Genomic DNA, 14,331 nt, shown 5'->3' with positions numbered 1-14,331 from the left:
TATAGCAATGGTTTCAGAGGATTCAGCACTTCTGCAAACAAAGCTTATAAAACAGTAAAGTGAAAAAAGGATCCCTTAACAACATAGGTTATTATTACATAATAAATCAAACATAGAGTATACACCAGTAGAGTGTGGAAAACTTTTAAGCCACGCTATATGAATCCTGCTGTTAGTAAAGGTCCCACATTTTCACTGTTTAAGTAAACTCATTGGTATTTTTAGTTGTATGAGTGTGTCTGAAAATGTAAAGGGGAAACAACATTGCGTCAGTGGTTAAATGAGAAGTTGTGGGGTTTTATAGGCATATACGATTCTGTGAAATAAATCTCAGAGGATCTTTTTCCTCCCTATTCCTGGTGCCACAAGTGTGAGGCAACCTAACTTAAAAATTATTTCAGGCAAAGTAAAATAAGTGGCATTTAGGATTCAGTTCCACCGCTAAATGTGCAGAATAGAACGGATTTCAGTCAAACAATTGTGTTATATGGGGTATGGGTATGGGATCCGTTATCCGGAAACCCATGACCCAGAAAGTTCAGAATTACAGAAAGGCCATCTTCCATAGACTCCATTTTATCCAAATAACCCATTTTTTTTTAAAATGATTTCCATTTTCTCTGTAATAATAAATCAGTAGCTTGTACTTGATCCCAATTAAGATCTAATTAATCCTTATTGGAAGCAACACCAGCTTTTTGGGTTTATTTAATGCTTACATGATTTTCTGGTAGACTTAAGGCAGGAAGATCCATATATATATATATATATATATAAACCAAAATTGTACAAGAACCGCACTCACAGGACTTGAAATAATTTGAATTTGAAATAAAAAATTTCTTTGAACTTTTACAAGTCCTTTGAGTGCGGCTCTTGTACAGTTTCGGTTTACACATATATATATATTTACTGAGAGCAGGAAAGTGAGGGTTGGGGTTGCTGTAATGGTTTAGTAGGTGGGACTTACCTTGCCTCTTTATGTACAGAAGATACTCACAGGCTATGACTGTGCCTATATTTAATGTATATACTGAACAGACTGCACAGAGACAGTTGACCTGATATTCACACCAACATCAGTATAACAACTGGATCACCATGCAGAACTAAGAGACGATTCTCTTCATGCAGATCATGTAGTTCTATTGTAAGTTGCTTGATCTAAACATATTACTCACAGACAGCTGCAGAGTATTTTCTGAGTTTAGCCTAATCTTTGAGTAAGTTCTACTACAACCTACAGGTCCTATTAGTTGTCGTCAAAATTGCTGGATCCCTTAATCACAGAATCAGATTCATTAACCCTTGATTATAACAGTTTATAAAAGCCTTGGGCAAGAATTAATAGTTAGAAAGAACAGACATCATATATGCTATAAATACAATAAGAGTTTGCTTTTTATTGTATATGCCAGTTGTCTGGTTCTGCTTCATTCCTGCCATATGGGCAGCCTTGGGTCAACTGCAGAGATATTTAAGAATTTCCAACCATTATATATTTTCCATTAAGTACTATATCCACAGTCAACGAATATGGTGGGAGTTCAAACCTTCATTAAGTAAGGTCTCTAATTATAATGATTACTTTGTTCTCATTCTGTATCTATTTTTTCCAGATGTGAACCGTAAGGAAGATCTTAACCAAATTCCTCATTCAGCTTCTGCAGTGGAAGGCAGCAGTTTTAATAATACATGTGAATATAAAACCATGTTATTTGGCCTTGAGTGGTACAAGCAGGTGCCTGGGGAGAAGTTTCACTTTCTGAGAATCCAAAGGATGGACGAGAAGATGACAGAGGACAGATTTGTATTTTGGCTGCAGAAAGAGAAGCAGCTCAGCACCCTTTTGATCAAACATGTGGAAGTGTCAGACTCAGGCACATATTGGTGTGCTCTGCAGGCACAGTACTAGAAGCTTCTACTCACTGAACAAAAACTGCTCTGCCAGTCAACCTTTACATATACTGTGACTGTTGTAACTTACGTTTACTAGACCTTTTTGTCTGCTTGAAGTGCATTAATAATACGGTGTGATTGTCTGCACAGAATTTCCACACTGATGAGAGGATGACATTTTAGTTCATTGTTTTTATGACTTTCGGACAAAAAGGTTTTTTTTGTATACCTCTAAAAAATGTAACTAATGTACTACATTAAACTTCATTATACCCTTGACTGGACATTACTTTATTGATTGTTTCAAACACACACACATACATAGGGAAAAAGTGCTTGAAAAACATGTAAATGTGCAGAGGTGTGCCTGCATGCACAGCACATATTTTATATGTGTGTTTTTAAACACAACTCAGTGTGTATGTAAAAAATCTAGCATATTACTTTTTTTTAAAAATTCCTGAAGTAAAACGCTATTCTAAAATACAATGAAATCAGTTAGCTGATGCATTCAGGTGTGCTTAACCTCGTGTCTCACAACACAACAGGGGTGCAGACACACACACACCTGTTCCTTGTATATGAGAAGGACTACATTTCTGTGCAAGCATCAAAAAAAATTTGGGCGTAGGCAGACATCCTCTAACTGCATATATTTATTTTTAATTTACTGCAATGTTTGTGGTAGCACTTTACAAAATAGCATATGCATACATACACATATATATAATATCTGCTCCATCCTTCGGCATCAACAGCACTATATGTGCAATGTACAGTAAATACCTGTGAAATGTAAACTGGTGTATAAAAATAAAACTACTGTATATGCTTCTATTTGTATTATATTGCTACTTTTTCATTGTTATCCTAATTATATTGCTAAACCATGTTTATTAGTTTGACAGCCTCCAAAAAAACCAACTGCATATATCCATTTCATTCAGTCAGTGGTTCCCTTTCATCAAAAAACTGTAGAAGAGATTGGAAGCCAATGATAATGCTTGTTGATGCTGTTTTTAGGATCTTGACTTTTTTTCTCTGTCCAGCTCTCAGCTTACAGGGATCTCTTGTTATGTATTTAATAATGAACAAGGGAAAGTTGTGCTCACCACTAATTTTTAAAACCATTAGGCGGGGTGCAATGAGGCTGTGACCACAAAATACATATAGTCAAATACAAGAGTCCTCTGCACTCAACCCATTATCAATATATAAGACAGCGACATTTTGTGCATACTGCTACTAAAAAATGCCTTACCCTTTAAACAACACAGGGATTGTTTGTCCATATATTGCAATATATTTAAGATGGCCAACTACGTCAAAGTCATCCCATATCTGGCCAGTCCTACGCTTAAATACTAATGAGTGTGTATGGGGCATTTACTTACAGAATGCAGTGTGAAAAGTGCAAAAAATGTGTGTGCTTTATATACTGTGTTCTGCTATTCTAGCACTGCCACAGCATTGCACATTAGTCAGCATTGTATTAGTAAGGGGCTGGAGAGGGAAGCACATTGTTCAGATGCAGATCAAGGTGTAGCAGAGGGTGTAGGCCACAACACTGGCCCTGGCCTGGGCTATGGGCTATTTAAAACTGCACCAGATTTTCAATCCTCAGTCCAGAGTGCAAAATCAATAGAGCAAGAAACTTCATATTTTTTGTCATAAAGGGAATTGAAACAGCCAGGTGAATTTCAAGAAAGGGATTTTTTTTCATCCAAATCAATGGAAACTTTTTGACATTACACAATCAGATATCGCAATACCACGTTATGCTTTTTTCTGATGGGTTTTAGGGGATAAACATGATTGGAATGTGTCTTATTTCAGCCTCATTATGTACTATATGTTACTTCTGCTAAATAGTACATGATTCATTTTCAAAACCATATACAGATGTTCATACCTAGATGCTTGTAATATTGTACAACTAGGTGTCATTTCAGTCTTCAAATCTGTCACTAATATCTGTAAAGGAGAGATGAAACATTTGCATACTTAAATAAGCAGTAGTGATGGCCGAATTTATTCGCCAGGCGCAAATTTGTAACGCAATTTCGCCAAAAATGGACGCCGTCATCAAAAACGAGACGCTGGCGCCATTTCGTGAATCTTTTTCCGTTTCATGAATGAATTTGCGCTTTTTACTTACTCTTGCAAAAGTAGAAGTACTTCTTTCATGTTCTGATTTGAAGGGGCAAGGTGTTATATTGCCCTACACATGTGCCCACAGTATAGTTTAGGTGCCATATGTAAGGAAATGTAGGGGGAAGGAGGGTACCCCCAAAAATGTTTTCGATCTTATTCAGACTATTTTTCAGACTATTTTTTTTTTTTACCAAACTCCTTTCTACTCCATTGCACTTCGCCAGGTCTGAGGTGACTAAGGCATGTCTGGCGATAGAGGTAACGGTCAGGGGTAATGGGGCAGTGTGTAGTTCGACATGCAGCTAAACCTTCCCACAATTCAATAAAGAGACTAAGCTTGGAGTCTGTAGATTTTACTGAATAGGCAAGTGGAATAAGGTGAAACTGTAATACAAACAGCAGAAAATATAATAAGTAGGCTTGCAATGAACTATATAAAAACATGCAAATGAACATATAACTGCAGTATAAAATATGTATACTGGCATAAATGTCTCTGTAGCAATGCCTCTGGGGTTTCTGGCAGCTGTGGAGGTGTTTTGGTGTAACTATTTCTTTACCAGCGATTCTATCATAAGGGAGATGCAGAACTGTGTGCTTCTTCCAGCAGCATGGTCTGTAAAATGGAGTCCTGGCTCCCACAAGGTATTGCTCTAGGTCACATGGTAGGCGTACGGTAGCCTGATTAGTCCAAATTCTGCCATAAGCCTTATGGAGGTGTAAAGAATGGATATAGGAAGTGACGTTGTGCACTTACAGCAAGTGTCCAGAGGAGGGAGCTCCGAGCAAATGAATAGGGAAATCCCAAATATGGCAGAAGCGTATGCTGGAGACATGACACTCCCCGTCTGGCATCTATGGATGCCACCACTTTCTTCGGGAGACAACAATAAAGTTCGTTCAGTCACTGGTCTGAAGAACAATTTGGTTTCTCCTTGCTTGGAGGTCTTGACCTCAGCTTTACGGACTCTCCCATTCTCACTCGGAAATGTATTGGTGACAAGACCCAAGGACCATTCACTCCTTTGTGACTGACAGTCTTTCAACAGAACAACATCACTACGTTTGAGGTTGGGCTTGGTAGTTTGCCATTTGCAAAGTGGCTGCAAAGTAGAGATGTATTGCTTTCTCCATCTGTCCCAGAAGGTATTCGCAAGACGGCCTCCTACTCTTAATGGGCTAGTTTGGACAAGGAATGGGTCATGCTTTCTCAGAGTGTTGTCTTTAGGGACAGGTTTGTTTCTTGTGATGCACAAGGATGTCGGTTCTGTGAGCCAAGTTGTGTCTTTGAGCTGACTTGCTGTAACAGCGTGGTCTGCTAGGTTGTAGTCCGTATAGAAAACAGTCTCTTTGGGCTCTGTGCCTGTCTCAGTTGTGATGAGCTCAGCTAGCTCTACAGCTAGAACGGCAGCACAGAGTTCCATTCTGGGTATAGTGTGTTCGGGAATTGGTGCCAGTTTTGCCTTACCCGTAACAAATGCAGTGTGGCGTTGTCCATAGATATCCACAGTTTTGAGGTATGCTACGGCAGCTATGGCTTTGACAGAAGCATCAGAGAACACACAAAGTTTTTGGCTTTGTACCTCTGTAGAAGGTATTATGGCATATGGGTGTGTAACACAAAGGTTTGAAAAGGTTGCTAGAGAACTTCTCCATTCTGCCCACAAATTCTTTTTGACGGGAGATAGCGGGTTGTCCCAATCAGATGTTTTGAAGATTAAGTCCCTTAAATCAGTTGAATAGTCTTGTGAAGAGAAGGCTTCAATCACTACTTTGTTGTTAGAAGCTATTTTGTAAAGCCTGAGGTTGGAGCAGGCGAGTGCTTCCTGCACTCTTTCGAGAAGACTGATGGCAGCTTTGCTTGAAGGTATCAATTTTAAGCGGTTATCAGCATAGAAGTTTTTTCCTACTAATGGTCTGACATCTGACCCATACTGTACCTTACTTTCTTGGGCAGAACGACTGAGTCCGTGGATTCCAACTGCAGGCGAAGGACTGTTGCCAAAGGTGGGCACCCTCATACAGTACTCTGTGATGTCCTTGGAAGGGTTGTTATCTCTGAACCTAAAAGGTAGAGGGGCGACCCAACTGTTTGAATCGTATTTAATTAGTTCTTGTTTGATTATTTTTGGAAAGAGTTTATCCTCAATAGACATTGCCAATTGGTTATCCTCTTTTGTTCTCTGGAACACTGTGCATCTCAAATGATCTTGATCACTGTCACGGGTGAGATTATCATCGGAAATATTTGGAGGTGTGTGTACCAGGCTGGTGTTGTAAGGTTTTTCCTTTATTAGGAACTGGTTGTGGCATGGTGGGAAAATGGAGGGGTGTCCATTTTCTAGTGTGTTTGTCAGCATGCTGTTTACGCAGACTGGTTCGTGTACGCTTCCTGGGCAAACGTCTCCTACTATGACCCATCCGAGATCTAGCTTCTGGGCATAAGGTGCATTGTGAGGGCCATTTATCTGGTCCCTTGCTTTGTGGACCCGTAGCATATCTCTTCCAAGGAGAAGCATTATCTGAGCCTTGGGGTCAAGTTTAAGGATTAAGTGCATTATACGTTTCAAGTGTACCTGGTGCTTAGCTATGTCCGGTGTAGGGATTTCAGATCTATTATCGGGGATCTGGTTGCATTCAATTATAGTTGTTAAGGGTAGACATACCTTTCCATCTATGGACTCTACTTGGTAGCCGGATGCCCTTCTTCCTGCTGTCTTGATAACTCCTGCACATGTTTTTAGAGAGTAAGGAGTGTTTGGGCCCTTGACATTAAATGCATCAAAGAAAGCTGGGCAGGCTAAAGATCTGTTGCTCTGGTCATCCAGGATTGCATAGAGCTTAATGCCTTTATCTGTTTGGCCTGTCGGGTATACTTTGATCAGGCAAATTTTGGAGCAGGATCTGCTGCCTATGGCACCGTTGCAGATTTCTGTGCAATGAGAACTGACCTCTGTGGTGTTTGTGGCACTGTCATCTTCCTCCCCGCCATGCTTGCTGGCGCTCTTGGTGTAGGGTACAGTCCACGGGGCTGGCCCAGGGTGTAAAGCTGTGTTGTGATATGTGCTGTCACATTCTGTGCATTTTACACTGACCTGACAGTCCTTGGCGAGATGAGATGTTGATGAACAGCACCTGTAACAGATGTTGTGTTCCTTTAGGAAAGCTTTGCGGTCTTCTATGGACTTCTCTCTGAAGGCTCTGCATTTCAGAAGAGGGTGAGGCAGTTGGTGTAAAGGACACTGCTTACTAGGGTCTTTGTATCTTGTCTCCTCGTGAGAAGGTTCTGCAGATCTGTGAAAAGAATCTAAAGAAGAAGCATTAGATTTGTGTACTGTTACTGCTGCTTTGCAAGTATTAGGTACTGAAAGGGTGGCATGTGGCAAAGTGAAATCAAAGCTGGGGTCATTTCTCATCTTGGCTTGTTGGTATACAAAGTCCATGAATACAGTGAAAGGAGGAAATGGAACATTGTGCATTTCTTTGAATTTTGACCCGTGTGCCATCCACCGCTCTTGGAAGTTATAGGGCAATTTTTGTACTATGGGGTTGACGCCTCTGGCTGTGTCTAGGAATGCAAGCCCCGGTAAGTCTCCTTCAGCTTTGGCTACTTGTAGTTCCATTAACAAGTCGCTTAATTCCCTAAGTTTTTGGTAACTTTTATTGGTTATTTTAGGGAAGTCATCAATTCTCTTGAAGAGTGCATTTTCTACAACCTCTGCTGAGCCATAGCACTCATTAAGTCTGTGCCAGATCATTCTGAGACCAGTCTCTGGGTGATTTATGTTAATAACTCTGATCCTTTTGGCATGCTCTTCAGACTCAGTTCCTAGGTATTTGATAAGGAGGTCGATTTCCTCACTGTATGAAAGGAGGATCGCCAGGCTCTGAAGCCTTCTGGGCGGTCATTGAACTTTTCAAGTCCCTTTGTGATTAGCTCGCGCCGCGCAAAGAACTTGGCAAAGTCCATTGTGACTTGGTTAGTATCAGGATAAGTAGGTGGATGAGTGTAATAGTGAGAAGCTGTTGTATAGTCATACCTGTCTGGAGGTTCTCTTTTAGGCTGGACTGTGACATACTGTTGTGACACAGCTGAAGAGGTAAGTGCAGGGTTAACCCTAGGCTTGGGTACCTGGCTGAAGTGGGTGTTGTAGGCAGGGTCACTTAGCTCGACGTGGTCTCTCTGATGCAATTGCAGCTTGCTGATGGCCTTCGGAGGTGTATGGCATCCTTGGCTTGGTTCAGGAGCAGCATGTTGGCCTGATTGCTGTGCTGAATGAGAATCTGTGTCTTGTTTGGAGTGCTGGTAGACATACTCTCTAGTGCGTTGTAGTGGATCTTGGGGTTCAATCTCCACATCAGGCACTTTGTTGTATCTTTCACTGTTAGGGTACACAATCATCTCCAGAGCTTCTGCCTCTTTCTCTATGGCCAGTTTTTCTAGAGATGCTTCTAAGTGTGCGCTCTCTGCTTCTAAGCGTGCACTCTCTGTTTTCCTTTCTGCTTCTAAGCGTGCACTTTCTGCTCCCCTTTCTGCTTCTAAGCGTACACTCTTTGCTCCTAACAGTGCTTTCTTTACCTTTGCCTCCATTTCCTTCTCTGCAAAGGCGGCACGGGCCTTTGCTGCTTCTGCCTTTGCGCGGGCAATGGCGGCTGCATTGGTAACAGATGAGCGATGAGAGGAGCCTGAAACTTGGGACCTGGTCACTAGTGAAGATGACTTCTTCTGTGACATTATGCAATGCTGGATAAGCCTTTGCCTGTTTTAGCTGTAGTGGCTTAATAGCAGTGTCTGTATCCGGATCACTGTAATATACTCTTGTCTGAGCTTGCAGCGTAGCTGGTTTAATCACTTGTGTGTCAGCTGCTGTTTTACTGCGCATGCAGTGAGTTATAGTTCAATCCCACCTTTGTGGTAGCGCTGTTTCACTGTTCTGTCCTCGCTACATATTACCCTGGGGCAGTGTGTAGTTCGACATGCAGCTAAACCTTCCCACAATTCAATAAAGAGACTAAGCTTGGAGTCTGTAGATTTTACTGAATAGGCAAGTGGAATAAGGTGAAACTGTAATACAAACAGCAGAAAATATAATAAGTAGGCTTGCAATGAACTATATAAAAACATGCAAATGAACATATAACTGCAGTATAAAATATGTATACTGGCATAAATGTCTCTGTAGCAATGCCTCTGGGGTTTCTGGCAGCTGTGGAGGTGTTTTGGTGTAACTATTTCCTTAGCAGCGATTCTATCATAAGGGAGATGCAGAACTGTGTGCTTCTTCCAGCAGCATGGTCTGTAAAATGGAGTCCTGGCTCCCATAAGGCATTGCTCTAGGTCACATGGTAGGCGTACGGTAGCCTGATTAGTCCAAATTCTGCCATAAGCCTTATGGAGGTGTAAAGAATGGATATAGGAAGTGACGTTGTGCACTTACAGCAAGTGTCCAGAGGAGGGAGCTCCGAGCAAATGAATAGGGAAATCCCAAATATGGCAGAAGCGTATGCTGGAGACATGACAACATTAGTAAATCTGCAAAGTGCCAAAATGACACCACGCTGGCAAATTTCCACTAGCGTTAGCCACTTTGCCCTTTAGTAAATTTGCCCCGAAGTGTCAGTGCAATATAATGCATATACAACTTCAATTCACTAGATGGTGCTGTGTGTCAGTTTTAAGGGAGGTGTAGGTTTTTTTATAGCATCCCTTGAGAGCAGTATTTGCCTTGTTTGGGAAATGTCACACATCAAGCTGGATCACTTCTTCTACTTTGCAAGGATTTCATTATTATTATTATTTGGCCAAATAATAATAGGACACAAGAGAAAAATATAATTTAACTATTTCCATGCTTTTACTCCTACGACAGCTGCGTTTAGTTTAATAATATGCCTTAATGCACTGCTATGCAATTAACTGACCCTTATTGAATGTGCAGAATGGTTTAGAACAGAGTCTTTGTGCAAAGAATGTTAAGGAAAACATGGAAATTTTCAGGTTATGGGATACTTTTTACTGGATATCTGAGAAGTTGCTATTTTATTTTCTAAAACTGAAATGGAATGTATATATAAATATATATTTATACATATAGATAGATAAACCCTCTATGGCTAGAAAGATACTTTTATTCCAAAGTTATACAGGCTACTACAAGACTGGACCAATAGAACCAAGGTCTTTATTTAAAAAAAAGCAACCCCCAGCTTTAAGAGTTTTGTGCCAAAAGGAGCACTTCACAATCATTGGGTACTGGTTTAATGGCAAATATCAAAGAAAAGGGAGAGAGTTTCCAGCAGAGATAACAGCAGCTGGTAAACTATTCAGCATTTACAGGAAGAGTGAGGGCTGGGGTTACTACAATGGTTTAGTAGGTGGGGCTTTGTCTCTTTAAATGCAGAAAAATATTCAAAAGGCTATGACTTGTTTTTATACTCTACAGACAGCACAGAGACTGTTGACCTGCCATTCACACCATCAGTTTTACTACTGGATCACCATGCAGATGGTGATCTTCTGGATGTTCATGCAGACCATGAGTTTCTATTGTAAGTTGCTTGATCTTAACATATTACTAACATACAGCTGCAGAGTATTTTGCTGCTTTTGAACAACTACCATCCCCACGGTTACCCTAGAGGTTCTATCAGTTATCTTAGCTGCATCCCTCAATCCCAGAATGAGGCTCATTCGTCCTTGAGTATAACATGAGTATATATTCAGTTTATCTAATTAATCCAGTATGGTGGCAATTCACTCATATATGTTATCAAGGGCAGAATGCAATTGCACATATTAGTTCTCAGACTGATAGTTAACTGAAACAGTTCTAATTATACGGATTACAATCTTTTCTTTCTATATTTATTTTTCAAGATGTCAGCTGCAAAGAAGAAGTTACCCAACTCCCTCGTTCAGCTTCTGCACAGGGAGGTGGCATGTTTAATATGACATGTGAATATACAACCACTTTTTATGGCCTCCAGTGGTACAAGCAGGTGCCTGGAGAGAGACTCCAGCATCTGACAATCTTGAGAAAGGACGAAGAGATTACACAGGACAGATTTGTATTTCAGCTGCAGAAAGAGAAACAGCTCAGCACCCTGTCTATCAAACATGTGGAAGTGTCAGACTCAGCCACATATTGGTGTGCTCTGGAGGCACAGTACTAGAAAGCAGCTACTCACTGAACAAAAACTGTTCTACCCACATTTAGATATAGTCTATTTCCACTGCATTAGATAACCAATATGCCATGAAACACACATGCATGCAAATATGTGATGCATCTATTATTGAGAAATCCTTTGTCCAGAAAGCTCTACAATACAATTTCCCATAGGTAAAAAGCTGTAAAATATAAATGGGAAGTTTATCAAGTTGTGTTTAATTCTACCAATGCGAACGCCAGAATAACTGCCGTTATTTTAAATTGCTTCCAGCGGAAGAAAAAACGTCTAAAAATGTACACACAATGCCTGGTGATGTGTATTGAATTATCCTGTCATTTTTTTACACCATATAATAAATATTCATTATACAAATTTCGGGGGGTTGTGGAAGCACTCTAAAGGCTAAATTAAAGTATTTTTCAGTATAATGGAAGTGCTACTTACAATGCACTTCCCCGGTCCCCGGTCTCATAAACATTTCAGTATAAATGCAAGTGCACGTGTTTACAAAACAGGGGTTTTTAGTTACAAAGTTATGATCATAAAGTTGAAAAGCCACCATACCACGTCAAGGTAAACCCAAATGGCGGTCCCTAACTTGTTTCCCTTAGGTCATAGTATACAAAGACTTAGTTCTCTGCATAATAGCATTACCTGTATTCAGTGTGTGTTGAACATTGGTTTCAGTCTGAAGGCTGAATCCTCTCCCGCCAGTAAGTGGCTTTTAAGAGAGAGAGATTGCCCAAACCAACGCCCATAAATATACCCCTAAGTATCTGTTAGGTACAGTATAGGTTTAAAGATGCAATAAACTCTATGCATAAGGACTATACTTATACACTGCCACGGTTAAATAAGTCTACATCATGAGATTGGCTGTGAGTATGCACCCACAGAACACTGCAAAGCTCTTTTTAGTGTATGAAATTACTCTTGATTTTCTGCACTCCACAACTGCACATTTGGGTCTATGGCACTTGTAGTAACTTCCACAGTGCTCTCAAAGAGAGACATGGCAATCAAAGCACTATTAACTGTGCTTGTAAGCACCACTCTGGACTGCTGAAGTTCACATTTGAGTGTAACCCACCTTTAAGTGTAATAAACTTGAAATGTTGGACGGCACTTCTGGTAAGAGCTTTATTATAGCAGTATGCTGATAACACCTAACGCGTTTCGGGATCGACTCCCGAAACGTGTTAGGTGTTATCAGCATATTGCTATAAAAAAAGCCCTTTCCTGAAGTGCCGTCCAACATTTCAAGTTTAGTACATTTATACAGTGGGGATACTGAAGACTGAGCACCTGGATAGAGGTACTGTGGGGAGCTTGAGCGGTCTTTCTTGTTTTGTGTAACCCGCCTTTAACCCCAAAGTCTGCCATGGGCAGACATTTTCAATGTGAACTAATAAAAGGCCATAAAGGGTGGTTTTTAGTGCTGCATTTTTACCTGACAGTACTCAGTGTTTAATATGCTACATGCACCATAGTCCTTAGCCACCTGCACAGAATCCAAGCAGCTAGGTGTACAATTTAATTGTAATTATTGTCAAATAACCTTTTTGGGGAAGTCATTACCATCTCCGTGCATATGTGGCTACATTACACAGTATTGTTATAGTCCAATAAAAAAAACAGCTGTAAATGGCTTACAGAGTATAGTAAACACAAGAACTGTCAATTATCATAGCTTAGGATCAAGGCAGATTAGCCTGTGACCCTCTGTGCCCATAGTCCTTGCTAGCAGTTTTGGCAATGTATGTTCATCAACAATTACTTGGCAGGATAGGAGGCTCAGAATATTTAGCATGATAGCAGAGTAAGGCTAAAACATGTATCAGAGCTGCAAGAACTATAAAAAGGTGATCAGGAACAATACTGTAGGTGCATCTTCATTGGCCCGTTACAATTCCCAGCAAACACAGTAAATAATGCATAAGCAGCAGTGGCATGAAAACATTAAGCAGACATCTTGGCAGTGAATATAGGTATGAGTTCTTGTTATTTGTCCTGCTGCTCTTTGTTTCTTTTATGCAACCCCCATCTCCTCTGAAGCTCAGTCAGGGAAACTTTTATACATTGTATCAGCTGGGGCTGGGGATTCCACTTCACAGAATGGCTACACCGGAATCTGCTTCTCTTCCGAAGCTATGCTGTGTACTTCATTTGTTTGGCCCAGCTTGCTGATCCTGAAACAACACTGCTCCCTCCTGATGTGCAGCCATATCTTTCTCTATATGCTTCAGCCTGCTTCTGACCCCTACTAACCCAACTTCTACTCACCAGATCAGGGTGGGCTGGAATGAATTGTACAAGCTTGACTGGATGGCGCCCCAGTGGCCTATTTGTACTAAAGCATGCAATCTTGAAAGCAAGCAAGTTGCAGGTAAAACTTAGTCCCTGTGTATATTGGATCATGAAGCAATAGAATTCTGAATTAATCAGATTAAAGTTGAGTGTAGGACTGTTTTCTTATAATCTTCCCATAACTCTGTTACTTAAGGGCTCCATCTGCTGGCTTCATGTGTAAATCCTGTCCTCCCTGTGTGTACTTTTATATATATTGTATTTTTTTGCATTTTACATTGCTGCGGCTCCTTAACAGCGCATTACAAATAAAGTTATACATACATACATACATACAAAGGATCCATCTAAAGAACATAACATTTAGGAATTTGTTGATACCGTGTTAACTGGAAAAAAAAATGTTTTTATCCTGACCAAACAACTGCCCAGTAATCTGGATTTCATTTTACAATGGCATGTGTTATAATTGTAACTTTATTCCATGATCTGTCTATTTCCTTTAGTGTACACCAAGTGAAAGGTAATAGTTTTGGGAAACAATCATTTCTATAATATAAGGTTTTTATATATATATATATATATATATATAGACTCCATTTTAATCAAATAATTAAAATTTTTAAAAATGATTTCCTTTTTTTCTATAATAATAAAACAGTACATTGTCGTTGATCCCGCTAAGATATAATGACTCCTTATTGAGGGTTAAAAATCCTATTGGGTTTAATTCATGTTTAAATTTTTTTTTTTCGAGTTGATCAAAACTCACATTTTCGGGTTAAAAAAAACCTCAAA

The 14,331-nt window shown here is 40.1% G+C and overlaps 1 gene segment (V, D, J or C); it reads left to right on the top strand.

Moving 5' to 3' along the window:
- The first annotated feature begins 10,504 nt into the window (after positions 1-10,504).
- LOC121394438 lies at positions 10,505-11,678 on the top strand. The segment is given in 2 exon segments: positions 10,505-10,602; positions 10,931-11,678. Coding segments are annotated over 2 exon segments (345 nt in total).
- Positions 11,679-14,331: the final 2,653 nt, after the last annotated feature.

Source organism: Xenopus laevis, chromosome 1L, assembly GCF_017654675.1.
Source record: "Xenopus laevis strain J_2021 chromosome 1L, Xenopus_laevis_v10.1, whole genome shotgun sequence".
In the NCBI taxonomy this organism is placed as follows: Eukaryota; Metazoa; Chordata; class Amphibia; order Anura; family Pipidae; genus Xenopus; species Xenopus laevis.
Note: the sequence above shows the minus strand (reverse complement) of the source record. Positions and strands in the feature narration are given on the sequence as shown.